This window comes from Peromyscus maniculatus, chromosome 9 (genome assembly GCF_049852395.1).
Source record: "Peromyscus maniculatus bairdii isolate BWxNUB_F1_BW_parent chromosome 9, HU_Pman_BW_mat_3.1, whole genome shotgun sequence".
NCBI lineage: Eukaryota > Metazoa > Chordata > Mammalia > Rodentia > Cricetidae > Peromyscus > Peromyscus maniculatus.
Genome location: NC_134860.1, coordinates 70,519,412 through 70,546,021, shown reverse-complemented (window position 1 = coordinate 70,546,021; position 26,610 = coordinate 70,519,412). Strand labels below are relative to the sequence as shown.

General features: G+C 38.8%; 1 protein-coding gene across 11 annotated transcripts in view; it reads left to right on the top strand.

Annotated features, from left to right (window-relative positions):
- Positions 1-26,610, top strand: part of Fndc3a (fibronectin type III domain containing 3A) — a 155,102-nt gene that overhangs the window by 125,916 nt on the left and 2,576 nt on the right. For all 11 annotated transcript variants that reach the window (XM_076545351.1, XM_076545349.1, XM_076545348.1 and 8 more), the window contains 18 exons: positions 1,864-2,021; positions 2,128-2,187; positions 2,957-3,095; positions 4,063-4,116; positions 6,176-6,300; positions 7,076-7,250; positions 8,375-8,461; positions 13,691-13,829; positions 14,865-14,933; positions 15,771-15,889; positions 18,219-18,324; positions 18,412-18,587; positions 19,787-19,900; positions 20,556-20,705; positions 20,809-21,092; positions 21,177-21,389; positions 24,038-24,204; positions 25,554-25,681. In XM_076545351.1, coding sequence (XP_076401466.1) covers positions 1,864-2,021; positions 2,128-2,187; positions 2,957-3,095; positions 4,063-4,116; positions 6,176-6,300; positions 7,076-7,250; positions 8,375-8,461; positions 13,691-13,829; positions 14,865-14,933; positions 15,771-15,889; positions 18,219-18,324; positions 18,412-18,587; positions 19,787-19,900; positions 20,556-20,705; positions 20,809-21,092; positions 21,177-21,389; positions 24,038-24,204; positions 25,554-25,681 — 2,463 coding nt within the window. The remainder of the gene's footprint in view (positions 1-1,863; positions 2,022-2,127; positions 2,188-2,956; positions 3,096-4,062; positions 4,117-6,175; positions 6,301-7,075; positions 7,251-8,374; positions 8,462-13,690; positions 13,830-14,864; positions 14,934-15,770; positions 15,890-18,218; positions 18,325-18,411; positions 18,588-19,786; positions 19,901-20,555; positions 20,706-20,808; positions 21,093-21,176; positions 21,390-24,037; positions 24,205-25,553; positions 25,682-26,610) is intronic.

Sequence of the window (26,610 nt, the reverse complement as noted above, 5' to 3'; positions counted from 1 at the left end):
TAATTAATTAATTAATTAATTTCTGAGTTGGAAAGAACAGGCCAGAATTTTTGGTGATTTTGTGTATGGTTTTGCATGCTTTGTTTTATTGAGGTCACCAAATTAAATGTATTTATTCACTCCATAAGTATTTGACCCTATACAAAATGCCATTTGCTTTGTGTGCTTGGAACTAGAGATGGACTGGAAAGCAAAGTGTGGCCTGTGTTCCTCCAGCTTCCTTTAATAGAAAGAATCATCATCGTGTGGTAAATGTAAATTATTAAGTGTGGGGGCAGAGCTGAAGAGATGACTCAGGAAACGAGCAGTTGTTGCTCTTGGAGAAGACAGGGGTTCGATTCCCAGTGCCCACATGGCAGCTCACAACTGCCCTCACTGGAACATACATGCAGGCAAAACACCAATGTACGTAAAATGCAAACAAATTTTTAAAAAGGAATGTATATATGATCTTTTAAATTGTATTTATTGTGTATGTGCTTGAGCATTTGTGCCATGGTACTCCTGTAGAAATCGGAGGACACTTTGTGACGTCGGTCCTCTCCTTCCACCTTTATGTAGGTTCTGGGAACCAAACTCAGGTCACAAGGCTTGTATAGCAAGTACCCTTGGAGCCATCTTGCCAGACCAATCTCTATGCAAATTTTTAAATTATTCTAATCCCTGTACCATTTTTTCTCTTTATTAGGCCTTGCTATAAAAGGAACATATACACAGAATTATTCCAGTAAGAACAGATGTGTATAAAACAATTAAAACTTTGTGGTTTTCCTCTTACAACTCCTCTTGTATCTCACCACATGTGTACAAAAAGATCTCAAAAAGCAACAGTTAATTTGCTTGTAACAGTCCATTTCAGGCACCTTTGAGCACATAAAAAGGAAAACTTTTTAACAAACTGCTGTAAACTAGGACCCAGCTTTCCTTCCCCTGCTCTTGGATCTCACCGGTATATTAATGAAAGGTTTATTTGCAGGACAGACATGGCTTTTCTTGTTCTTTTTTAAACATTAGAAGTCGGTACCCATGTTTCCAGCTTTCTGTCGTCACTCATGCTGCAGTGAACATCTTGAAGTGGGTGTACTTACACACTTTTTCAAATTGATAGGATAATATCCTAAGGGAGAAGAAAAATTAAAATGAAGTTATTAAGTCCAAAAGTAAATACAGCCTGGCATGGTAGTATACAGGTTTGTAATCCCAGGATTCAGGAAGCTGTGGGAGGAGGAACTCAAGTTCTTGTTTAGTCTGGCCTATATTGTGAGACCTGACCAAAAGAAAAGGAAAGTGAACGCATGTTTCCTAACTGGCCCGGAGCAAGGGCTGCAGCAGCACCCAACCTCATTCTAGAGTCCCATTTCTCTGGCCCTCAGCACACTAATCCCTAGCTTTTTACTGTCTGTCTGGTAGTTAAAGTAGTGTGCTAACGGCTGCCTTGGAAATAGTGTGTGCACCTACACCCTGGAACATGTGCTGCATTTGTGTTTGTTTCTTTGAAACGTTCATTCCTTTCGTTCCTTTTTCTCTTAATTCATTTTGTCTGTTTTGTATTAAATAACCCTGGGTAAGTTGAGAAATGAACTTTCAAGTTAGTTTAAAAATTACCCTTCTCCCATCTTTTTCCTTTGTTGCTGTACAGTCTTGCATAGGCCACATTGGTCTTTATGTTTTGTCTGCCCTCTTTCTTCACTACACATCTGTCTCATCTGTTTGTACATGGAGCGTCCTGCCGTGAGCTGTGTTGTGCAGGTTTGGACTGCTGCTGCTTTGTGCATGGTTCTGAGCCTATCAGATAGTCCACTGCTCATCGTGCACACACATTTGCTTCAGAGCGCTTTCATCTGTTGGTATTTCCTTCTACAGGCCTCAGACATTCAAGCAAGGACTGTCCTGCTTACCTGGTCTCCCCCTTCCAGTTTCATTAATGGCGAAGTGAATGAGACAACTGTACCAGAGCTCTGCAGTTACGAAATCCTGGTGTCGAGCACTGGGAAGGACGGGAAATACAGAAGTGTTTATGTGTAGGTGTTTTGTGCTCCTGCTCTTCCCTGTTCTGTGGGTTAATGGAGTGTGATAAAGGATGTATAGCTAATTGTGCTGTTCTCTTTTTTTTTTCTCCTAACCCAGAGGAGAAGAAACAAGTGTCACTTTGAATGACCTGAAACCAGCCACAGATTACCATGCAAAGTAAGAACTGTCTTGTGGATGGGCACAGTAGAGGCTTGGGCTTTTCTTCTGTTGTTGTCAAGAGCACTTGCCCTAGCTTCTGAGGTGTTTATACACAGAATCATAAACAAGACCTGTTTACTTTTGTGTTTATTAATCTACATCATGTCTTGGAAAGAACATGGGATATTAAGACTCGGGATTGCACAGCATTTCATAGAAGCAATTCAGATAATGCCTTACGATTTTCCAGTATATTCCCTTAAGCTTTTACTCTGTGGTCTTCCCATCAGGGGCCCAATTGGAGTCACCCTATTTTTAAAGAACATTTATAGTTGGCGATGTTCTTATTACACATTAACTCTGTAAGTTTTCTGTACTTCCACTCAAAACATCGTCCAACCTAATATAGTTCAAGCTGGAGTGACACCACTATTGAGTCATGAATTGTGTGGGTGACAGTCAATATTTTTTAAATCAGTGAAATAGAATCAAATAGGATAGAAGTATCAGCATATTAAGAATACTTTTTTGGAAAATTGTTACTTTGGGAAGTAAATGTGTGTGTGTGTACAGAGACATGTCATGTCGCAATTTTAAAGTGTCTTTCTTACTTTGACTTAGAATAGAATAAAACCCCTGGTTTATACTGTTTTTAAGGGGCATTCTTTACTTCTGGATAATACTTTAATTTTCTTGGTAGAATATTTGAAAGGTACCTTACTACTTGCATATATATAAAGCTGATACTGTTGAAAAGTAAACCGGATAAAACTACTTGATCCCATAGAGTGCAGGCAGAGTCCAATTCAATCAAGGGAATTCCCTCAGAAGCCGAAAGCTTTACTACCTTGAGCTGTGAACCTGATACACCCAATTCACCGAGGATAGCCAATCGGACCAAAAACTCGCTCACCTTGCAGTGGAAGGTAAGAATATTTTGTAGACTCTTTCTAACAAGACATTTCTTCTTTTTTCCTTCCCCACCGTGTGTTAAATGTCAATTGTTTTTGGAGACCAAAGGAGTGTTCAGTTAGGTAACTTACTCCTCTCATTGTACACTAAAATAGGCGTTTGCATCTTAGGCGTTCAGATAACTCAGTCTCTGTTGCTGTTTGTCACTGACCAAAACCAGCTTGTGGGAGAAAAGAGTTTATTTCATCCTAGATTACACCCTTATCATTGACGGAAGTCAGGGCAGACATGATGGAGGGACACTACTTACTGGCTTGTTCCCAGTCCCAGCTGCCTAGGGACAGTATCCTACATCAACTAGCAATCAAGAAACTGCCTCAGAGATATATCCACAGGCCAGTCTCATGGAGGGGGTCTCCCAAATTGATTCTCTCTCAGATAACCTGGACTATATTAAGTAAACAGCGTAAACTGACTAGGAGATGCCCACTCCCGTACTGGGGGGTTGAGGATTGATGGTAGAGCCTTCCATATATCAGGCAAATATTACACCTGACTTCCATTCCCAGGACCCCTCCCTCTGTTTTGAAACTTGCTGTCCTCCTGTCTCAGCCATCTTAGTAGGTGGAATTACTTTGAAGGCCTCAGTTTCCTCTTTGTATAATTTGAGTAAAGATATAGCATAAAGGTAATATGATAATTCATTGAGTTATGGTAAAATTCTTTACACATAACAGTTTCCTCCAGTAGTCCCCTGGAACTGGAATTAGGGATGGTTGTGAGCCATCATGTGGGTCCCAGGAACGAAACCTGTGTCTTCTTTAAGGGCACCAATTGCTCTTAACCACTGAGTCAGCTCTCAGCCCCTCTATGGCCATTTTAGAGGTTAAGTCACAGAGAACATTTGTGACATGAAGTAGGTTTCTTGTTATTTATGATGACTAATTTCTTTTCCTCTTTTTTTTTTTCCTATTGTTTCAGGCACCCAGTGACAATGGTTCTAAAATCCAAAGCTTTATTTTAGAATGGGATGAGGTAAGTACATTGAATCCTTTTAGTAATTAAATTTACAGGGGTACCTTCAGATAAAATGTTTTTATCTGTTTCAGTTTTTTGTTTTTTTTAAGAAACAGTATTTTATGCAGAGGGTAAGTAGATGGTTAAGTGTTCTTAGAAAATGTAATTAACTGAACTTCCTTATGAAGGAGAATTGTAATGAATAATCTGAAGTGAACTCACTCTCTCCGCCCCACCTGAGAGGGGCACAAAAGCACAACCAAGAACAGCCCGTGTTGTGAGGAACAGAGATCACAAGAAAGACTCTCGTCTTGTTCACTTGGAGTTTTCTTACAAGCTCTCAGAAATCGCCTCACATAGCTTCCTTCATGGTCCCTGTTCACACCATTAAAGCAGTCACTTGAGGATCTGGGAATATAGCTCAGTGCTAGACCTTACCTAGCAAGCATGAGGTACTGGGTAAACACATGCACGCATGCACGCACATGGGCACGAGAGTCATTTTATAATTACCTTGGGTAAAAGCACTATTCCTCATGCCTGACTTAATAGCAAGATTATTCATTCCCTATGGCTTATAGATCAGATTACCATAAACTTGATGACTTAAACATCTTATAGTTCTGGAAGCTGAAAATATGATACGGTTTTCACTGGGCAACAGAGTTGTTCCTTGTCCTACCCAGTTTCCTCTGGTCTGTGGCCTTGCCACCGTTCTTACTCTTCCTCATGCCTGCCTGTCTCAGGAGGCTGTTTGTGCTTGCCTTGGTGGCTCATCCAGATAGTCAAGGGTAACCCTTTCTCCGTCCTGCCACCATACAAGGTAACATTCAGAGACGAGGGATGAGGTTCTGGGCATCGTTGGCAGTCACGGCAAGCACAGTGGGCTGTACAGTTCAGTGTGATTTTTCTTGTCTATTATCCCATTCTCTCTTTCCTATTGCTTATAGCAAGCAAAGAGAAGGGACCAGAGGGAGGAAATTCTATTGCTAATGTGGGGATTCGACAGCATATTAAATGAATAATAAAGCATAACTAAGGAGGTTTTGTTCCAGAAATGCTAAGAGAATTCAGAATAAGATTGCTTTTGATTGATCACAGAAGATAAACTATATCCTCTTGATAAATGATAAAGCATAACAGGAATAGAAAGTTAATTCACTGTTTAGTAATTTTATACCATTATCCAACAAGGCATTTCTGATAAAAACTAACCAAAGATGTCACTTCATATTATACCACATTATATTATTCAAGAAATTGTAATTCACTTAATAACTTTAAGCTGAGGATACAGTCATAGTGCCCCAACTCGAGAACAAAATTCACCATTCTTCAAAATGTGGGATCATGTGCTTAGACCTCACAGTGGACTCCGCTAAATACCATTAAAAAGAATAAGATGGTTCAGCTTAACAGCCAGATGCAGTCCTTCAGAGGAACCGAGGCAGCCCCGCTGCCCTTGACTGAGGTACAAGAAGGGAAAAGAGGTGGGAAAAGAGGAGCTTGCCTATTCTATTTCACACTCAACATTTCTAAAATCCTGTTGTCCTGAGGTAGCCTAACTTTCCTCTCAATGTTGGGTAACTTGGCTGTTCACGCTGCTAGAATCCTTCAGTGGTAAATGTAAGCAGCCACTGCTCCAAACCTCTTAAAGACATGTAGCAGTGTCTAGGAGGAGGTTTGGGACAGGCTTCAAAACTGTCCACAAAGAACTTTTCATGAGTTAAGGAAAAGTGGTCACTTGTCTGTCTCAGAGATCAGCCTGTCGCCATAACTACTTGTCCCCCATGGAGATTATAAGGTCCATAACTTATTATGGCCAGAAATTTAGCATTGGCTGAAACACCATATTTAATTCAAGAAGCTGTGCAAGGCTACTTGGAGAGCTACTGCTGCTCCTGAAGTCAACCATACATAAGATGCCCAGGATGTCAGCCTTCTCTTATGATCCATGATATTTGTATCAGAGTGCTGTTATGTATACTGTACCAGATAATAAATATCATAAAGGAACAGTTGTGCATTTGTCTCTTAGTGGTGCGTATGAAATATAATAACTAGCCATTTCTCCTAGGGGAAAGGAAATGGAGAATTCTGTCAGTGTTACATGGGCTCACAGAAGCAATTTAAAATTACCAAACTGTCACCAGCAATGGGTTGTAAATTTAGATTATCAGCCAAAAATGACTATGGTATAAGGTAAGCCATTTTGTAAAAATATGTATATTTTAGATCATCTAGTCAACTTCATATGTATGACTATTGAGTCAGGTTACCCATTGACAAATTTGCTTTATTGTATTGATATCATTATGGTCTAGCAAACGCCAGAAGAGAGTGTCTTAGTGACATGGGGGTGACAGGAAAGATCATACCTGGAGTTTGGTTTTCTCTGTTCCTTAAAGGCTCTCTCTGTAGCTCAGACAAGCCCAGACCTTTGGAGAGTCCTATTGGAGTTATTTCTACTCTGTTTTAGTTTAGAGCATCCCCTGCTCACCTTTATGGGAATTGGCAGGTTGAATTACACAATTTACATTTTCTACCATATTAAATGGCATTTGTGAGAACTGTCTTTTCTTCTTCCTGTGGATGGCATATGGAAGTGTGATAGAAGTGTACAGGGGGTGAGTTTTACTGTGTTCTCTTTCCTACAGACCACTGTGTATTTTTTTCACTGACTAAATAATTCACTTATCAAAGCTTAAAAAATATGAACATAACTTATGCATTTGAAAGAATACCAACCTTTTGGTGTCTGACCTGGTACCTTTAAGACACTTCAAATCCATTCAGTTTTGATTTTCCAGAGCTGAGACTGTAGCTCAGTGGTAGGGCTCTGACTTAGCATGTTCAAATCAAGGGTCTCAGTTTGAGCCCCGTCACAACAAGGATTAAAATTTTTACCATTAGTGAAGGGGGGCTTTTTACCAATAAAACAATCTTGACTCCTTTTTAAAATCTTTTGTTCCAACAGTGACTTTAGTGAGGAGGTCTTATACTACACTTCTGGTTGTGCTCCCTCTGTGCCTGCAAGTCCTGTACTGGCCAAGGCTGGAGTTACTTGGCTGTCCCTACAGTGGAGTAAGCCCTCAGGAACACCATCAGATGAAGGAATTTCTTACATTCTAGAGATGGAGGAGGAAACATCAGTAAGTATGAATCTGTAGTTTAAATAAGAGTTGAGGTCATTTTGGTGCAGGTTTAATCCTAATAAAGTGAACATCACCATGGGAGGTCGCTCCTTCTCCAAGTCATGTCAGAGCCTGATTTGTTATTGCCTGAGCAGGATTGGTAGGGGGGTCTCAAATTCTTGTTTTCTTGGTGTTTTTAAGAGGTTTGGGAGTTTTTGTAGTCTATACCTACACTTTTCATTTGAGAGCTGGATGTGTAACTCAGTGGTAGAGCATTTACCTAGCAGCCAGGGTACCGTGCATCTCCCAGCCAGAGTCAGACATAGATTGACTGACTTAGAAAGAAATAAAAGGGAATGTCACCACAGCCTTCAGCCTTCTGCATAGAGCAGTTTCCAAGTAAGTGCTGTTACCCTTCTCCACTTCGTTCAGTACTGCTTCTCACCATACCACAGAAGAATGAGAGTCATATGGAGACCGTGTAACACATCCTGAATCTAGTTACCTGCCTCTGCTTCCCTGTAACAAAAAACAGACAGAGCTTCGGTTTGGATTAGGAGAGGTCAGAGTGACACAGTCTTAAGAGTATACTGTAAATCTTTACATTCTATACGTTTACATGGTGAATCGTACTATATGTTCAATTATATCTCCACTTTTGGTCATTTCCAGCGTGGAAGCTCATATAGTAGTGAAAAGTTGTCACTGGGACTGTAAGTAGCTATATTAGACCCGAGTTGCACCTTATCTCCCAGTACAAACAACCATCTGTTTCTTCACTTAAACACAACTGTGCATTCGGGGCACAGTAAAGATGTTAAGTACTTATGTATGGTTAGTTCTTGGGACATCCCTAGGAAATTGGTTCTTGAAATTGCTTTATTGATGATGAAATTGCCATTGGCTCCAGCTCCTCCCTCAACACAAAGACCTCTCTTGACCCTTCAATTTACTGAGACTAAGTAATTTCAGTTCCTTTACAAAAGGTTCTGTAGCATGTTTGTCACTCGAGGTCGAAGAAGTCAAGGTGAGAATTACATTCACACAGTCAGAGGTGAAGAGCCACCCAGGGCTTCATGTATCTGTTACTTCTCATAGTTCTACAACTAGATGTTTAATGAAAACTGTGTTTCCCTTTCCAGGGGTATGGTTTTAAGCCTAAATATGATGGAGAAGATCTTTCTTACACAGTGAAAAATCTGAGACGTAGTACAAAGTATAAGTTTAAGGTAAGTTTTGAAAGTCCATTAAGAGATGTATTTCTTGTTTTTATTGTTCTTCTTAAGTTAAAAGCAAGTATATACTTGTGTATTCCTTCCAAACCATTCCTTTGGTTTTCACTTTTAAGTAATTCTGTCTTTTCTAATGGGCATTTTTATTTTTTAACTTTTGTGTTACGATAATACTTCTCATTCTCAAACTTCATGTATTTGCATTGAAAACCAGTTTTAACATTTTGTGGGACTCTTGTGTAATGTGATGCACATATTAAAATATGTGTGTTAAAACATACTCGATACAATTTTTTGGCATCATATTTCCAGACAGCTTTATTATGTTTTTGGCATCGTGGCATGCCGAACAGATTCATTATATACTCTTAGTGGTAATCCCTCAAAGGAGGTGGTATCCACCCGTTTCTTAATTGCATAGTTATTCTTTGCCCTTTTGCTGGTAATAAGCATTTTGTGACTACTGTATCATATGTAAACATTGTATTCCTTACTGGGGTTTCGTACTCATTTTAATGCCCACTGGTGACTCAGTCTGTTCTTGGTGTGACTGACAGTGCTAACTGGTGGTGTTTAGTTGTGTGATTCCTCCCCGTGTCACCGTGACAAAAGGAAAATTTCTGTATGGAAACTTCGGGAATTATCTTTCCTCCTCTGGTGTCACCCTAGGATATGTTTTGGCTCTTTAGCTTGCTCAGCTCTTGAATTATTTAATAATTATACTTAATAGAAACCTAAAATTATAACAATGCTTATTAGTTGATAAATTGAACATTGATATATTCCTACCGGAGCTCATGTAATCAGATCATTTCAGATAAAGGATAGAGGGCATTATATATAGTTTTCATTATTAAAAAGCAAACATAAATTTTGGTGCTCCTGGAAAATGTTTAAAAAAATAGAGCCTTAATAATAGGAAATTTGATTTATATAGTTTATAATAATGTTATTTGTTTTGCCTTATTTTATAAAGTTTCATTTTAAAACCTGATGACTCTGGGTCATTTCATTTTCCAAATAGAGTTTTCATATTTGTAAGATTTACAAAATACCAAGAAAGTGTGCACTTTGAGCCCAGTTTCTATAGTGATGTTAGATTGCAGTTTGGGTCTCAGTAATGATTATACCAACAGGTTTTCTAAGAAGGAAGTTACCAATACTTTTTACAATTTGCTAAGTTTATTATCGTTCTGAGACTTCTAACTATTCTGTAATTGCCACTGAATACATAAGCAGACACACACAGACTTCTTCACTCGTTCAGTATGTAAATCAAATTTCTATTTAAAACTTTTCCACTGTACCATTTACTTTCAAATGGCAAGGAAGAGGAGCTACACAATCAAAATTTTGTCTATTTGGCTATCCACGTGACAGGCTTGGGATGGAAAACATATTCCCAAGGCACCTCTTTTACACATAAACATCACTGGGTCATAGGAGGTTATGTGTGGGCTTCTTAACAAGTGACAAGTTAAGTAGGGATATTCCATCAAAGCTCACCAGACATTCAGTATTACCTGAGACTTTGCCCTCTCCCTCTACTAAATGAAGAACTTCCAAAGGTGAGGCCTGACAGTCTGTTGTAGCTAGCTGGCCAGCAGTTCTCAGTGCTGATGTGTGAGGTACGCTTACCTGGAAGCAAGGGGAAAACACCAGGAAATGCAAAATGACCCCTACAGGAAGTTCTGGTTACTCAGCATGTATTTTTAATCTGCCAAGTGATAGGGAACCTGCCAAGGGGATCTGAATCATTAAATCCCCTTTTGTCTATCTTCCTTTTATAGCTTGATACTGCAAGCTCTTCTTTCAAGAAACCTGTCAAAATAAAATCTTATTACTTATTTTTAAAATCCTGAAATACTGAGTGTATTACAGAAATATTTTTTAAATACACTCCAGCAGGCACTGATTACATCACATATTGTCATAGGAAGCAGTAAGAGCATGCTTAACATAAAATGCCAGAACTTGGCCCTGATGATAATCCTGGGACATTTACAGTAGAAATAGGCAGTTAAGACTGAAAACAAAATTGCTTTGAATGTGCATCTTTTAAAATAGGGGATTGAAACAAAACAAACAAACAAAAAGACTTCAGAGGCTTTTCAGCCAGGCTTCTAGAAAACTGAATTTCTGGAAAATAGTTTCTCCAGCAGTGAGTGCTTTGAGCCAGAGCCCCAGACACCTCTGCCGTAGCAGCGGCTTGTTTGGGAAATCGTTTTTACAGCATTTTTTGTTTTTGTTTTGTTGTTTGTGAAACAGTTTTTACAGCGTTTTTGTTTTTGTTTTGTTGTTTGTTTATTGTTTGTGGCTTTTCATAAAAAAAAAAAAATCAGGTGTCCGTAGGTCTGTGGGTCTTCACTGTGAAATTATTAGTGGGTCCACTAATAAATGTGTCTGTTTTTATGCTAATACCATTCTCTTTGTACAATAACTGTGTAATGGAACATGAAATCTGAAATGGTGATACCTCCAGCAATTCTTTTATTAGTCAGGATCATTTTAGGTATCTTGGATGTTTTGTGTTTCTTTATGAATTGAAAATGATTTTTTTTTTCATTTTCTATGAAGAATTCAGTTAGAATTTTGATGGGGATTGCATTGAATCTGTAGGTTGCTTTTTGTAGGATGGCCAGTTTTACTATATTAATCCTACAGACCCATGAGCATGGGAGATCTTTCCATCTTCTGATATTTTTTTCAATATCTTTCTTCAGTGTCTTAAAGTTTTTATTATACAAGTCTTTCACTAGCTTGGTGAGAGTTATCCCAAGATATTTTATATTATTTGAGACTATTGTGAAGGGTGTTGTTTCCCCGATTTCTTTCTCAGTCCATTTGCCATTTGTAAATAGGAGGGCTTCTGATTTTTGTGTGTTAATTTTGCATATTGACACTTTGAAGAAGGTGCTGGTCATCTGTAGAAGTTCCAGGGAGGAGTTTTTAGGGTTCCTTTTGTATACTATCGTGTCATCTGCAAATAAAGATACCTTCACTTCTTTTTTTTCCTATTTGTATCCCTTTGATCTCCTTCAGTTGTCTTGATGCTCTAGTGAAGACTTGACTGAATTGAATAGTTATAAAGAAAGTAGACATCCTTGTCTTATTGCTGTTTTTTAGTGGAAATGCTTTAAGTTTCTCTCTGGTTAGGGTAATGTTGCCATTGGGCTTGTTGTAAATTTCCTTTATTGTGTTAAGGTATGTCCCTTGTATGCCTAGTCTCCTCAGGACTTTCATCTTGAAGGGTGTTGACTTTTGTCAAAGGACTTTTCTCATATAAAGAGATGATCATGGGGTCTTTGTCTTTCAGTCTGTTTATATGGTGAATTACATTTATATGTATATCCCTTTTCAGTTTTAATATTTTTAGTTTGGATCTTCTCTCTGTATTTTTTTGTTACTTTGGCTAAAAGTTTGTCATTCTTAAAGAACCAGCTCTTCATTTCATTGATTTTTGTTGTTATTGTTGCTGGTTTTTTGTCTTTTTCAGCCCTCAGTTTGATTTGTTTTTTCTTCTTATGTACACTTTTTTTGTATTATTTCATCTTGTTTTTCTCATGCTTTCAAGTATGCTATCCAGATATTAATATGTGATCGCTCCTCTTTTTTTCTTATGTAGGTAGTTAGTATTACAGACTCCTTTTAGAACTGCTTTCATTGTATTCCATAGGTTTGGTTATGTTGTGTTTTCGTTTTCATTCTTTTCTAAAAAGATTTTAATTTCTTTCTTGATTCTGTCTTGACAAAATTTTTATTCATTAGTGAGTTACTTAGCTTCCATGAGTTTGTATACTTTCTGTTATTTCTGTTGTTGATATCCATCTTTATTTTAATTCATGGTGGTCAGTTAAGATTCAGGATGCTATTTTAATGTTCTTTTATCTATTGAGATTTTCGCTGTGTCCTAATAGGTGGCCAGCTTTGGGAAGGTTCCATTTGGGCTGCTGAGAAGAAAGTGTACTTTTTAGTGTTTGGGTGGAATGTTTTGCAGATGTTTGTTAGGTCCATTTGATTTATGATGTTATTTAACTTCAAATCTCTCTGATTTTTATCTGGATAATCTGTCTGTTTGCAAGACTGGGTTATTGAAGTCTCCCTTTTCACTGTCTTAGGTTCAGTGTGTGATTTTATATGTAGTAGGGGTTCTTTTATGAAATGGATGCCCCTGTGTTTGATGTGTATAAGTGGTTAGAATTGTAATATCCTCTTTAGAGTTTCCCTTTAATGAGTATGTAGTGTTCTTCCCTGTTTCTTCTGAATCATTTTGGTGTGATGTCTATTTTGATATGAAAATGGCTACACCTTTTGCTTCTAGGCTTCATTTGCTTGAAAGTTACCTGGATGGGTAAGAGCAGTGAGGAGACCCTAGGAAAACAGAACAGTTGGATTAACTTTTACTAATTTGTAATAGGTCACAGTTGTTATTTAGAATGTTCTAGTTCCTAAAATTCTCATTCAGAATTATGTAACTCATGGAAGGGTAAAAATGTAGGTATAATTTCTAAAATCAAATAAAATGATACACAGATTGGATTATATTTTTTCTATTTCTGTGTTAAAAACCCATCCCCTTCTTTTATACCTTGAAATAACTGTTTGTTATCTCATGGCTTCTTCTGGTCAGGAATCTAGGAACCATGGTTCTGATTTATAGTCTTCTGAGGTGGAATCACTTGAAGGTGTTGTTTCCACGTTCACTTAGGTGGTTATTCCCTGGGCCCTCAGTTCTCACTACCCGGCTTTCCCATATGATAGAGAATTTCTGCTATATTCCGTAAGTGTAACTTAGGTCTCTAGAGCAGAAACACACTTAGTACTCCCTGTGCGCTCGTACGTCTTCTCATGAAGACAGGCAGTTCTCCAGCAAAGAGAACATTTCAGTCTGAAAGCGTTTAGTCATTTCTCTGAGCTTGTGATGTGCTCCTCGCTTGGTAAGTTATACTTGGTAGTTTGGGTTTTTATTGCTGTGAAGAGACACCATGACCATGGCCATTGTCATCATAGCAGGGAGCGTGGCAGACATTGTGCTGGAGGAATAGCTGAGAGTCCTACATCTTGCAGGCAACATGAAGTCAACTGACAGACACACTGAAGGAAGTGTGAGCAAAAGAGACCTCAAAGCCTGCCCCACAGTGGCACACTTCCTAATAGTGCCACTCCCTTTGGGGGCATTTTCTTTCAAACCACCACACAAACATTAAGTCTGTGTTCTCACCGCAGGTCATTGCTTATAACTCAGAAGGTAAAAGCAACCCGAGTGAAGTTGTGGAATTCAGTACCTGCCCTGATAAACCAGGAGTACCTGTGAAGCCCTCCGTTAAAGGGAAGATACACTCACATGGCTTTAAAATTACTTGGGGTAAGATGTGCCTGCTTTTTTTGTGTTTGATTAAAATAATTTAAATATGAATTTTTTTCTTTGTTAAGATTTAAGAGCAGTATAGACTACCCTTGTAAAAGTATCGGGGTGCCTTTTGCTAGAAATTTACTACATTCATCCTTAGAAGAGGAGAAGAAAAGACATAAGCAGCTAGTTCAAAATTCATGTTCCCTTTTTATGGGTGTAAATGTCCAAGTGGATAAATTATTGTTACATCCAGCCATGCTCAAACAGTGGCTCTTCGTGTGAATTGTTAGCTGTTGTCCAGCCTATGGGATGAATGGCCAGACTCACAGGAAGTCCGTCAGAAGGCAGATACTGTTGATGGACACAATTCCCTGAATTCGTGTTTTTCACGGAAAACCTGAGTTCAGTAATTTCAATCTAGCAGGTTAATGTGAAGATGCTGTTTGGTTTCCTATAAAGTGTACAGTAGGCTACTGGTGTCAGTTTTTCAGTAACATCGTATTGTGCTTGGGTGAACTTACTAACTCAAGGTAGTCTGATAAGAAATGTGTCCTCCATTGAGAATCCATCTGTGGAAAGCTTCTCAGGGAGCCTAACCAGAGGATGAACAGGGTCAGCTTTGTGTGAAAAGAAAGACTGCTGACCTTGGAGCCAGCAGCACTGGAGTCCTCTTAGCTCTCAATAAATAAATAAAAACAACAGAAACAAGTTATTCACTTAAACACTTGCTGAAGATCTGCCTACACAACAGAGCAGTGGGACAGCAGAGAGTGTGCAGACTTGATCATGGCCTGGAGACAAAGTTTACAAAGTTTACAGATATCTACACATTTCAAACTCCGTTTGACTCTAAAGTGAATGGACTGTTGTGCAGCCACTCAGAGGTATTGCAGAGCTGACTTTATGAATGTGGAGACGGGTGTACTAACTGAGAAGTACTGGCACCAGTGCAGACAAGGTGGTAGTTACCGTGTTCCGGGTGATTCCGTCCCCTTCACAATCCTGCCCTGGTGTTCTGTTCATTGGGGTTTTCTGTGTTTTTAATAGATCCACCAAAAGACAATGGAGGGGCACCCATCAATAAGTACGTAGTGGAGATGGCGGAAGGTTCTAATGGTAAGCAGAGCTGGTGAAGGTGGTAGATTTGTCCTAGTGAATGAGCCTCGACTCTTCTAGACCTTACAATGTTTGCTGCCGTACAAATGGTTTTGCTTGGTTTGGTGGTGATGGTGATGATGGTGTTTGTAGCAACTGTGATTATGCCCAGTATAATGCACTTCAGATCATGACCTCTGGAAATACAGTGGGTCAGATGTCAGCCTGTTATCTGCCTCTAGTACTATGCTTACAGTTTTTTTTTCTTTTTTCATTTGTTTATATTGTGCAATCCTAGCATGTCCAGACTGATACTTAGATACTATATATTTGGTGTTTTTACTGAAGAGTAGTTTATTAAATTAGGTTCATACTCACACGTACTAGAGAAAAATTATTCTCTAAAAGTTAGCTCCAATTAAGGTTTTTATGACATAAAAACTTTATGCTTGAGTCACCTGTACATCAGTTTTTATTTTTATAAAATGGCCTAACTGAAAAAGAAAGGTCTTATAATTATGATTGAATGTGCTATAATACTGATTCTTTATGCTCTTTATATAATAGTATTTCTAGACCAATAAATGCATTTAATATGCTTAATGAAAAGCAAATTATCAGTCGAAGCCAAAGGCTGTACAGAGATATTTCAGTTCAACAAAGCCATACAGATTTGTCTGCAAGGCTACATGGATAAAGAAAACTAAATCATTTCCAGGAAACCCAAATCAGGCTTAAAATGTTTCTGATAAATTGCATAAACACTTACTTAGGGAAGCCTGAGATACCTGCCCTGTCCGTGATGCCAAAATGTTAAGCATTACTTGTTGCTGATTGCACACGATTCTGCACTTTCAGGAAACAAGTGGGATATGATCTATAGTGGCACTACCAGAGAGCATCTTTGTGACCGGCTGAATCCAGGCTGCTGCTACCGTTTACGGGTTTACTGCATCAGTGACGGAGGGCAGAGTGCGGTATGCTTATGTGTAGACTAGTTTATATTTTCATTTGGACCAAATGGGACAGGATCAGCATTTCCTGCCCTCATTGTTAAACTTTGTGTACAGATGTGGAAAGATAATTCCTGTAACCTGAGTGGCTAGTGTTACTGTTACCAGAATATTCTAACGGGATATTTCACTTCTAGTACATACATATGTAGGTAGATTTTAGGGCGATATTTGATAACCGTATCCAGCAGAAATTGAAGTATATACTGTTTCCTGCTTTGTAAATTATGTGTCAGGAGAAACCATAAACTCTTTACATAATATTTGAGTATTTCAGAAAAGCTAGCCATATTGTATGATTGTTAAGAGACTCAGTAGCCAGGAGTTTAATCCCAGCACTTGGGAGGCAGAGGCATGTGGGTCCCTGAGTTCAAGGTCAGCCTGGTCTATAGAGCAAGTTCCAGGACAGCCAGTACTATATAGAGAAACGTTGTCTTAGGAAAAAACAAAAAGAGAGAGAGAGACTCACTCAGTAACTAAAGTGACCAGTAACTTCATCAGTTATATTGATCCCATCCCAATTCTGAGTGCAGTTCTAGAGCCTGGTTCAATCTGAGTACATCCAGCATCTTCAAATAAACTCATTCAATCCCAACATTTTTCATGGGTCAGTAATTGAGTGAAAGTGTCTTCATCAGATGCTCCGACTGCCTGTTTTGCTGGCCACACAGTACTCCCACTGTGTGAGCACTCGGGGTTCTTTCTCTGAATCTGCTTACAGCCAGAACGGGAGCATGAGAACACTGCAGACTCTCCCTTCCCATCCTTCAGTCATTTCAAACCACTCCCCACTCCCGTCTCTGTTTCTCATTTGTTGAGTTTTAGGGGAGCATCCTGGGTCCCTGGCCCAGGCATATACCACAAGCAATCCCAGTAGCTAAACTAAGTGTACCAGAATGAGGCAGATCCTCCTCATGGATTTGGATAGTGCACAGAGTGCCTCTGCTCACTTACGCCTCCCTGTTCTTCCCTCCTGGGCAGACAACATACTCCAGGTGCCTGCTGTATCTTTAATGAATTTAATCAAGAATCACTTGTTGGAATATTCATAGTAATATTTTTCAAATGAAATTTTACATAATAAAAATACTCTTGTAAAAAATGGCTTTTAAACTTGTTAGCCATGCAAATATTGTGGAACTGCGTGTGAGTCCTTCCCTGCAGGCTTGTATGGCATTCTATTTTAGACATTGAGAAAGCTCCCTGGTAGGAAATGTATAACTTGGGGCTAGAACACTTTCCTTCTGTAGAAGAGACCTGAGTCCTCAGAACCACCCAGAGAATGAAGAAAATCTCCCTGCATTTAAGAACAACAAACATAAGCACCTACAATTCTTGGGGTTTTTTTGTTGTTGTTGTTTTTTAGATTTATTTATTATATATACAGCGTTCTGTCTGCATGTATGCCTGCACACCAGAAGAGGGCACCAGATCTTCTTATAGATGATTGTGAGGCACCATGTGGTTCCAGGACCTCTGGAAAAGCAGCCAGTGCTCTTAACCTCAGAGCCATCTCTCCAGCCCTACAATTCTTTTCTAGTGCATCATCAAAACATTCTTACATAGAATGCCTGTCTGAAAAAAATGCTGAACAAATAATTTGTGTTTTAAAAGAATGTATACAGATTAGAAATATGGCAGTTAATCTTGAAAGTAAAATCGCGGCTGGGACTTACAGCTTTTCACAGTAAGGTACTTGCCTGGCATTTGTAAGGCCCTGGGTTCAAGCTCTGTCCCATAAGAAAATAAATGAAAAGACTTTAAAGTAGGAAGCAAAAGCAGTACAGAGTAGAAAGATACTGAATATTAGAGAAACTTGCCTGATTGTAGAATTGTTTCTAGAGGAATAAAATAAGTTAACTTTTAGGTTAAAATATCGTTAAAACAAACAAACAAAAAACTGAGTCTTAACCTCCAAAAACAATAAGGTGGACAGCATTTATAGTGTCAAAACAACCTAAGAGACTTGTGGATCCCTTTGGACAGACCTTTTTAGTTGCCTAGTCTTTGATATTTGACTTGTTTTGTTTCCTACTTATTAAAAAGATTGGTTCTTTTTCCACCTTGTTTTTTAAATTGTAGTTATAGTGTGTCTTTTTGTATATAAAATTATATGTTGTAATGTGCTAATAAGGCTTGATTCTGTTCCGAACCTTATTTCTTTCAGTTGATAGGAAAGTAGAATTTCACGCTGTCTGTATAGTCTTTGTGTTGTATTAATTAATGCCCTTTATCAAAGCAGTCTGACTGTTTAGGGCATTTTTGGGTTTTGATTTTGCTTTTGTTTTGGCAGGTCTCTGAATCTTTACTTGTGCAGACTCCAGCTGTGACTCCTGGCCCATGCCTCCCTCCCAGGTTGCAGGGTAGACCCAAAGCAAAAGAAGTACAGTTACGATGGGGTAATTTCCATTTTCACAATGAACTATAATTAAGTTAGAACCAACAGTATTCTTGGTGTTAAAAGACCTAACTCTCTCCGCCCTTAGGACCTCCTCTCGTTGATGGTGGATCACCCATTTCCTGTTATGCAGTGGAAATGAATCCTGCAGAAAAAGATGAGCCTAGAGATGTTTACCAAGGTTCTGAAGTGGAGTGCACAGTGAGCAACCTTCTTCCTGGAAAGACATACAGCTTCAGACTCCGGGCAGCAAACAGAATGGGGGTGAGGGACCTGCCAGCTGAATCATCACTCCAGCATGTTTCATCATCACACCAGTTATCAAGCCATGTTGTCTTAATCCGTTTCTCGTGATAAATAAGAAATGGTGTGCCCTGTAACTTGCCTTGCCGTCCCTACTTTCAGGCCTCAGAGTTTGTGGCACTTGAAAAGAGTTGTGGTTCCTTCAGGGAGAGTTGAAAAACCTGTTTGCATAGTCACTAAACTGGTTTATGGAGCATTTATCCCATTGCAGACCAGATGGGATTCATTCTTTGCCTCATGGGCAAATGCTAGTATTTAAGCATTTCTGACTTATGTAAGTTATTTAAAAAGTACTGTTGTATATATAGATAATTCCATAAAGAGAACAAAAGCGGTGATAACCGCACTTTGTAGCTAGTGACACTGGACTCAGAGAGAGTGCCTCCACACAACTGCCCATGCCCTCGCCTCTTCATTAAGGTAGATTCCCTAAGATAAAGCAATTGCTTAGGCATGTGGCACGGATTTTTTAACTATTCCATATTTTTTTTTCAAAGTTAAGCTGACAGGTCTCTTTAACACAGTATTGCAGACTTCGGTAAGCTGTGTTTTGCTTCATATCCTGTACTCTGTGTTTATTTGTGAGCACACTTCAACATTGTAATTGTGTAGCCTGCGGCAGTCTTACCTAACCGTCCTGTGTGTGCACTCAGCGACCTCACAGGGCTGCAGTTCACAGGCCGCAGATTCACTACTAAGTCTTCTTTTTTATTTACTGAGTTTTACTAGTTTGTCGAAATGACTTTAGATATTTACTTTGTCTATTTCCACTTGATCCCCATTTTGACTCGTGCTACTTGAGATTTTAAGATAAAATTGATGCCTGCCATCTCCCAGGCCTTAACTTGGTACCCATCTTCATTCCTCACATAATTTCTTCTTCTCCCACCTACCTAGTTTACTGATGCCCTGCTCTTTTTGCAAAAAGCAGTTCATGGAGGGAATAAGGGAGTTGGGGAGAGAAAGTATAGTAAACAGAACTTGAAATTCTGCATCTACTTCCACAGTTGTTGAATCTTTTACTCTCAATGAATGCCTGTAGATTTATTACCAAGTTAATTTTGAAGATGTTCATTTCTGTTGGCTCTTTTAAATACAGAATTCTGTTCAGTGAACATTTAAGGATGAAAAAGGAAAATGTGTTCTGCTTGTTTTTCTAGTTTGGACCATTTTCAGAAAAATACGATGTCACTACAGCTCCTGGGCCACCCAACCAGTGCCGACCCCCTCAAGTGACATGCAGATCTGCGACCTGTGCACACGTGAATTGGGAGGTACTGTGTTCCCACTAACTTAGATAATTTTCCCAAGTGATTGGAGTAGTGCATGCAAAAGAATAAAGCTAGTCTCCCTTTTTGTTCCTTCACTTATTATGTGAAAAATAAGTCCTAAATTAATTCACATGGTAAAAGTGAGTTGAGTGTATGAATAAGGTATGTTTGCCTCTTAAGTAATTATCCTCTTGTTGTATTTTGTGTTTTTATCAAAGACTTTGTTTCCTTACTGAAATATTCTACCCACCCACCAGTGAACCTTGGCAAACATTCATACAATTTGGTATACTACTACAGTCTCAAATTCATTATTGCCAGTGTATTTACTTTGTATTGTAATTGATCAGTAATGATTATCATAATTTCAGATTCCTTTGAAATTTAATGATGAAAATATTTGTATAAGTTAACATTCTGTCTTCAAATTATTTTGAAGCTACTCTGACTCCTTCCTTCGGGTATGAGGCAGTTATTTTTTTTGACCATTCAGAAAATTTTAATGAATAAAAATGTAAAATTATACACTGTTGATTGTGTTTAGATGTTTTAAAGAAATTCAAAAGCAATCCCATTTTTAATATGTTAGAGGAAAGAACATTTTTGCTCCAAAGCCATTTAATAACAAGACTAAGAAGACTGTGTCCTTTTCTTGAAGATTCCTTTGAGTAACGGAACTGATGTCACTGAGTACCGGCTGGAATGGGGAGGGGTTGAAGGAAGTATGCAGATGTGCTACTGTGGGCCTGGCCTCAGTTGTGAATTAAAAGGACTTTCCCCAGCTACTACCTATTACTGCAGAGTCCAGGTAGGTGACCCGGGCCTCGGCACACACTGTCCAGAGTCTTCGGTTTGGAGGCTACTGTCATGTCACCGTTCTGTCTTCGTTAACTTGTCTCCATTCATTGCAGGCTATGAGTGCTGTGGGTGCAGGTCCTTTCAGTGAAGTTGTAGCCTGTGTGACTCCACCATCAGTTCCTGCCATTGTGACTTGTCTTCAAGAAATCAGTGATGATGAAATAGAAAGTCCCCATTACTCACCTTCTACCTGCCTTGCAATTAGCTGGGAAGAGCCTTATGACCATGGTTCAGAAATCCTTGCCTACAGCATAGACCTTGGAGATAAGCAGCCCTTGACAGTGGGGAAGACGACGAGCTATGTCATAGACAGTTTGCAGCCGGACACAACATACAGGTTCGCCCCCAAATCTGTGTTTATGTTTGCCTGAGCCAGAAAAGTGATTTAAATAAAATAACTTATTTTGTGTGTGTCATTTAGAATACGAATTCAAGCCTTGAATAGCCTTGGAGCTGGTCCTTTCAGCCATACGATTAAATTAAAAACTAAGCCCCTCCCTCCCGATCCACCTCGGCTGGAATGTGTTGCCTTTAACCACCAGAACCTTAAGCTTAAATGGGGAGAAGGAACCCCGAAGACGTTATCGACAGATGCTGTTCAGTACCACCTTCAGATGGAGGATAAGAATGGAAGGTGGGTTTACTTCCTTTTCATGTATATATTTTGGGGGTTAATGTATGTAAATGTTTCTAGTGTAACTGATTTACCAGAGCATTGTAAAGACCATCATAGGGGCCAACTAGGTGGTTCAGTAGGTAAGACCGGCTGCCAAGTCTCACAGCTTCAGTTCAGTCACTGAGGCCCACGTGCTGGAAGAAGAGAACCACCTCCTGCAAGCTGTTATCTGACCTCCATGCATACACCACAGCATGTGTGTCACACACACATACACACACACACACACACACACACACACACACACAATTAAAGTGTAATAAAAGTTGTTATCAAAACTACCTTAAGTAACTTAAAGTGTATGTTTTCAAAATCTCAGAAGGTCGCCGTGGCTATCCTGTTTAACTGCAGTGATGCTCAGGGAACTTGAGTAAGTGGGCTATTCTTGAGCTCTGCCCCATGAACTCTTGCCTTGGCTGTGAAGTCATGCTGCAGTATTGATTGCCAGTTGGGTACAATTTGCAGAAAGTGCTTGTGATTTGCTCAGGGCCTCAGAGGTTCTGGACAGCAAGGTTATGTATGACTCACTGCCCCACACTCCTGATGCAAGGCCTGCATGCTGAATCAGTAGCAGTTCAGTCACCTCCTCACCAGCAGGCCCTGAGTGGGTTCTGTGATTTATTCTTAATCCTGCATTTCAGTTACAGTGTGTTATTCTGATTATTTTAACATTGTTTAAATACCAACATAGAACTGGTTATTCACCCTGAATTCCATCTAAACATTACCATGTGCCTACTATGCTGTTACTCTGTCATAATTTAGGGTTTTGAATTTTATTTTATATTTCTCACTTAATTAGAAATCTGCCTAACTGCTGGGTTTAAAATACTAATGACAGTTTTCCCAAGGTTTACATTGGTTTTAATCACTTTTAGCAACATTATACATATTAAAAAACAGTGTGGTTTTTTTAATGTTTATGTCTTTACTTATGGCAGAATTGTATGTATCCTTTTTTTTCCAGAAGGTTCTTTGCTGTGCCACAGATTTGTGGTTAACAATTTATCTTTATTATGAACTATGCTGGGTGAATTGTTTAAATTCTTCTCATTCTTGTTAGATTCTTTGTACTAAGGTGAAGTGCAAGAAGGCTTGCTAGAAGCAGTTATAACTTAGTGCTCAGCTAAAACCACAGGTTTTGAAGAACCATTTATTCTTCGCATGCATTACTAGCACTAGGTGAATTGACTTAAATTTTGCTCCAGTTTACATTTGCATTTGGGATAGTGTAAAAAAGGTTTGGCAGAGATCATCCTAATTAGTACTTGGACAAAAGCTTCTGTTAAATGTGAAATATAATACTGCAAAGTTTTCATTCACATTCATTTAGCATCTAAAGAATTTCTGGGGTATGAATGTGGCTAGGGAAAATGAAAATTAAGACCTTTTACATAAGTTTAATAAATTAAGCAACTTAATATCTTTGATTTCTTTGTCCTCTTTTAGATTTTTTAATTTCAGTTTATATGTATGAATGTTTTGCTTACATGTATGTGAACATACCACGTGCATGCCTAGTACTCTCGGAGGTCAGCAGACGATGTTGGATGCCCTGGAACTGGAGTTATATATGGTTGTGAGGCACCATGTACATGCTGGGGACCAAACTAGGATCCTCTGCAAGAGCAGTCAGTGCTCTTAACCACTAAGCACCTCTCCAGCCCCTCTTTGCTCTTTTTGTTTTTATAGATAACATTTGCTGTATGGTGGCATCAGAAGACAGATTTTTGTAATTTTCAGCTATTTTCAACTGTGGTTATTCCCCACCTCTCTTCTTTTCTAATGTAAAGACAATGAATTTCAGAGATTCAGAAGGCTAGGCTTTTCTAGTTACTACTTATTGCAAATATATTTGCTTCAGGTCATAAACTATTTCTTATTCCTAACCTGACTACAGTTTCCAGGCTGTAATAACATTGTCTGGGCATTCATTACTCATTCCTCAGTTTCCAAAACTTTCTAAAACTACCCATTAAAAATAATGAGAAACATTCAATATATAAGTAATATAGTAGGGAAAATATGTATAATTATAACATCTACCTAATTTATAGTTCATGGATGATTTACTTAAAATTATGTAGTCTCTCATAGTACTATCTAAATCTCTAAATGTTACTAAAGTAGCTAAAATTATACCTGTGAATTAAGAATCTCCCCCTCCCCCTTTTTCAAATGAAAACGAGAAATATAAGTGCGGGTTATCTCATAGCTCAAGTTCATGCTGTAGATAACAAACTGTATGATTATGACTTGATTAGAAATAACTCATAGTAAAAGCAGTGCCTTCATGTTGTTCTGATGCCTTTAAAGTATAAAGAGAAAAGGTGGCAGGCAGAGGCACAGCTGTACCAGAGCCTGAGAAAAAACTTAGGATGGCTGGGCATTAGATGAGGGAAATATTTTTCTGTAAATCAAGTCAGATTGGGAGAGCTCCATCCATGGTGTCCGTTATCTGATGGAAAACCTAATTGTCAATTATTTCTGAGGTTGAGGTTTTGGAGCCACTTGTTCCTAAATAAAATAACATGCCCAGTTATACACTTGTAGTGTGTTTTCAAACATTCTTATGTGTTGTTGTAAAGTTGATGTTTCTATTTCAGGTTTGTCTCGCTGTACAGAGGGCCTTGTCATACGTACAAAGTACAGAGACTCAATGAGTCCACCTCCTACAAGTTCTGCATACAAGCTTGTAATGAAGCTGGGGAAGGCCCTCTCTCCCAAGAGTATGTTTTCACCACACCAAAATCTGTCCCCTATGCCTTGAAAGGTAACTTATACCCCCTGAAGTTATCTTCTTTAGTGAGTGCTTTATTCTGATTAAAGTTTAGCATTCAGTGTCTCCCCGTCAGTTATATAAAAGCATAGACAAAGCATGTGCCAAGACTTCCACTCAGTCATCCAAACTGTTTTATGTGCTACACTAATAGTCAGAAAAGTCACTGATCTTTTTAATGATCTAGCATAAAATACTAAATTGAATAAATAAGTTGTGATTTTAATTAGGTTCATTTGCCATTCCTGCTCTTGTTATTTAAAGAATAAATATCACAAACTCTGGTCATTTAAATATTTCAGATTGTGGGAGCCAGGTCTCCCTCTAAGAAAGACAAATATTTATATAGCTTGGTTTCACACACAAAGCACATACTCATGTACATACACACTATACACATACTTTTAACTTTGCAGTAGCTCTCGTTTTAAAATGATTGTACTTTGTGTATTTATCTAAAGAGATGAAAAGTCATTGCAGTCTGAGAACTAGTGATAGAGACTGCTGGGACAGTGTCCTGCATCAGGCACTGGGAGTAATTTGTTAAGCAGACCAGCTAGCACAACTGTTTGGAGCTAGCCTGTCTGGTGTTGATGAGTTTCACTGCACCATTCACGTGCTCACTTGGGGTGATATTTTATCTGTACTGAAATGTGGTGATATTTTATTTATGCTTTAATAAATAAAGTTTGCCTGGAGATCAGAGGAAAAGGCCAGCCACAACACAGAAGTCATGCAATGTTAGCACACAACTTTAATCCTATCACTTGGCAGGCAGGATCTCTGTGAGTTCAAGGCCACACTGGAACAGGGCCAGGTGTGGTGGCACACGCCTTAAATTCCAACACTAGTTAACCATGGAGGTCTGGAGGTCTGTACAGACAAATAGGAAATGACAGAACTGGGCAGGAAGAGGAAGTGATGTAGCTGAACAGAGAGAGCAAATTAGATAGCAGAACAGCAAGGCGTGTAGGTGTGGGTAGACAGGAAGTAACTCCCATTTGGAAGCTGCAGAATTAGTGTGGTGAGGTTAGCTAGTGGTTGTTATTCCTCTGATCGCTGTCAGGCTTTAACCCCTATATCTGGCTCTCTGTTTTTTTTTTTTTTTTTTTTTTTTTTAATAAGACCGGTTAGAAATTTGTCTACACTCCCTTATCCAAATTAGTGTCTCATGGCGTCATAAAGATTGTCATTGTTCTTTTAAATTACTTTATATACCTATTGTAAAAATTCACTAATTTATAACTTGGTTTTAATAATTTGTTGATTTTGATTAAAACAAGTATCTGTGTAATGTCCCAATTTAAATCAGATGAAGTTGATCTTATGCTTGTTTCATCTAGCGCCCAAAATAGAGAAAATAAATGATCACGTTTGTGAAATTACATGGGAATATTTACAGCCAATGAAAGGAGACCCAGTTATTTATAATCTTCAAGTTATGGTGGGAAAAGATTCAGAATTCAAACAGGTATGTGTCAAGATACCATTTTATATGTACATATTTTTAATCTTTAGTTTTTGTTTTCAGTAGAAGATTTGACTGTATTTACTTTCTAATTAAGAAACTTGTGTAGCCCTATTTTACAGCAAGAGCCCAACTCCTTTTACGGTCCTTTACACAACTTCATGATGAGAACTCCTTAAACACTTTTAATGCCACAGCTACTAAGGTGGACTCTTTGAGTTAAAAAATACTAAATTTAGGGTCAGTCATGGTAGAGCATACCTTTAATCCTGGCAGTGGGAGACAGAGGCAGGCACATCTCTGAGTTCCAGGACAGCTTAGGGCTACACAGAGAAACCCTGTCTCAAAAAAAAAAAAAAAAAAAAAAGTTTCTAACTAGTTCAATTAATATATTCTCGTTCTCTCTCTCTCTCTCTGCTACTCCTTGTCACTTGTCACCCTCAAGCCATTTGTTGAGGATCTTTCTTCCCTCACCATATTATCATACTCAGTTGAAGATAAAATGGGGGCGTTGGGCGGGGGAGCCCAAAGTAAAAACAATAATTAATTAATTGACGCCCCAGCAGGAATTTATTTCTGTAATTTGATTACTCTGTAACTTGTAAACTGTGAGGACAGATCTCACATCTCACATTTGCAGCACACAGGCAAGTACTTTAATGGATGGGTGTTTTTAAAATGTCATTTAAAAGACAGAATGAGGCTAAAAGGTGGCTCGGTTGGGGAAGTGCTTACAACGCAAGCTGAGGCCTTGAGTGTGAACCCTGGCTTCCACATTACAGCCAGGTGCAGCAGCATGTGCCTGAAATCCTGGTGCTTGGGAGGTGGACACAGAACCATCAAGCCAGCTACAAGTTCACTGAGAGACTCTCAGAAATATTAATGGATAAAGTAGAGAGTGACTGAAGACGGTAAGACACAGTGTTGCCCTC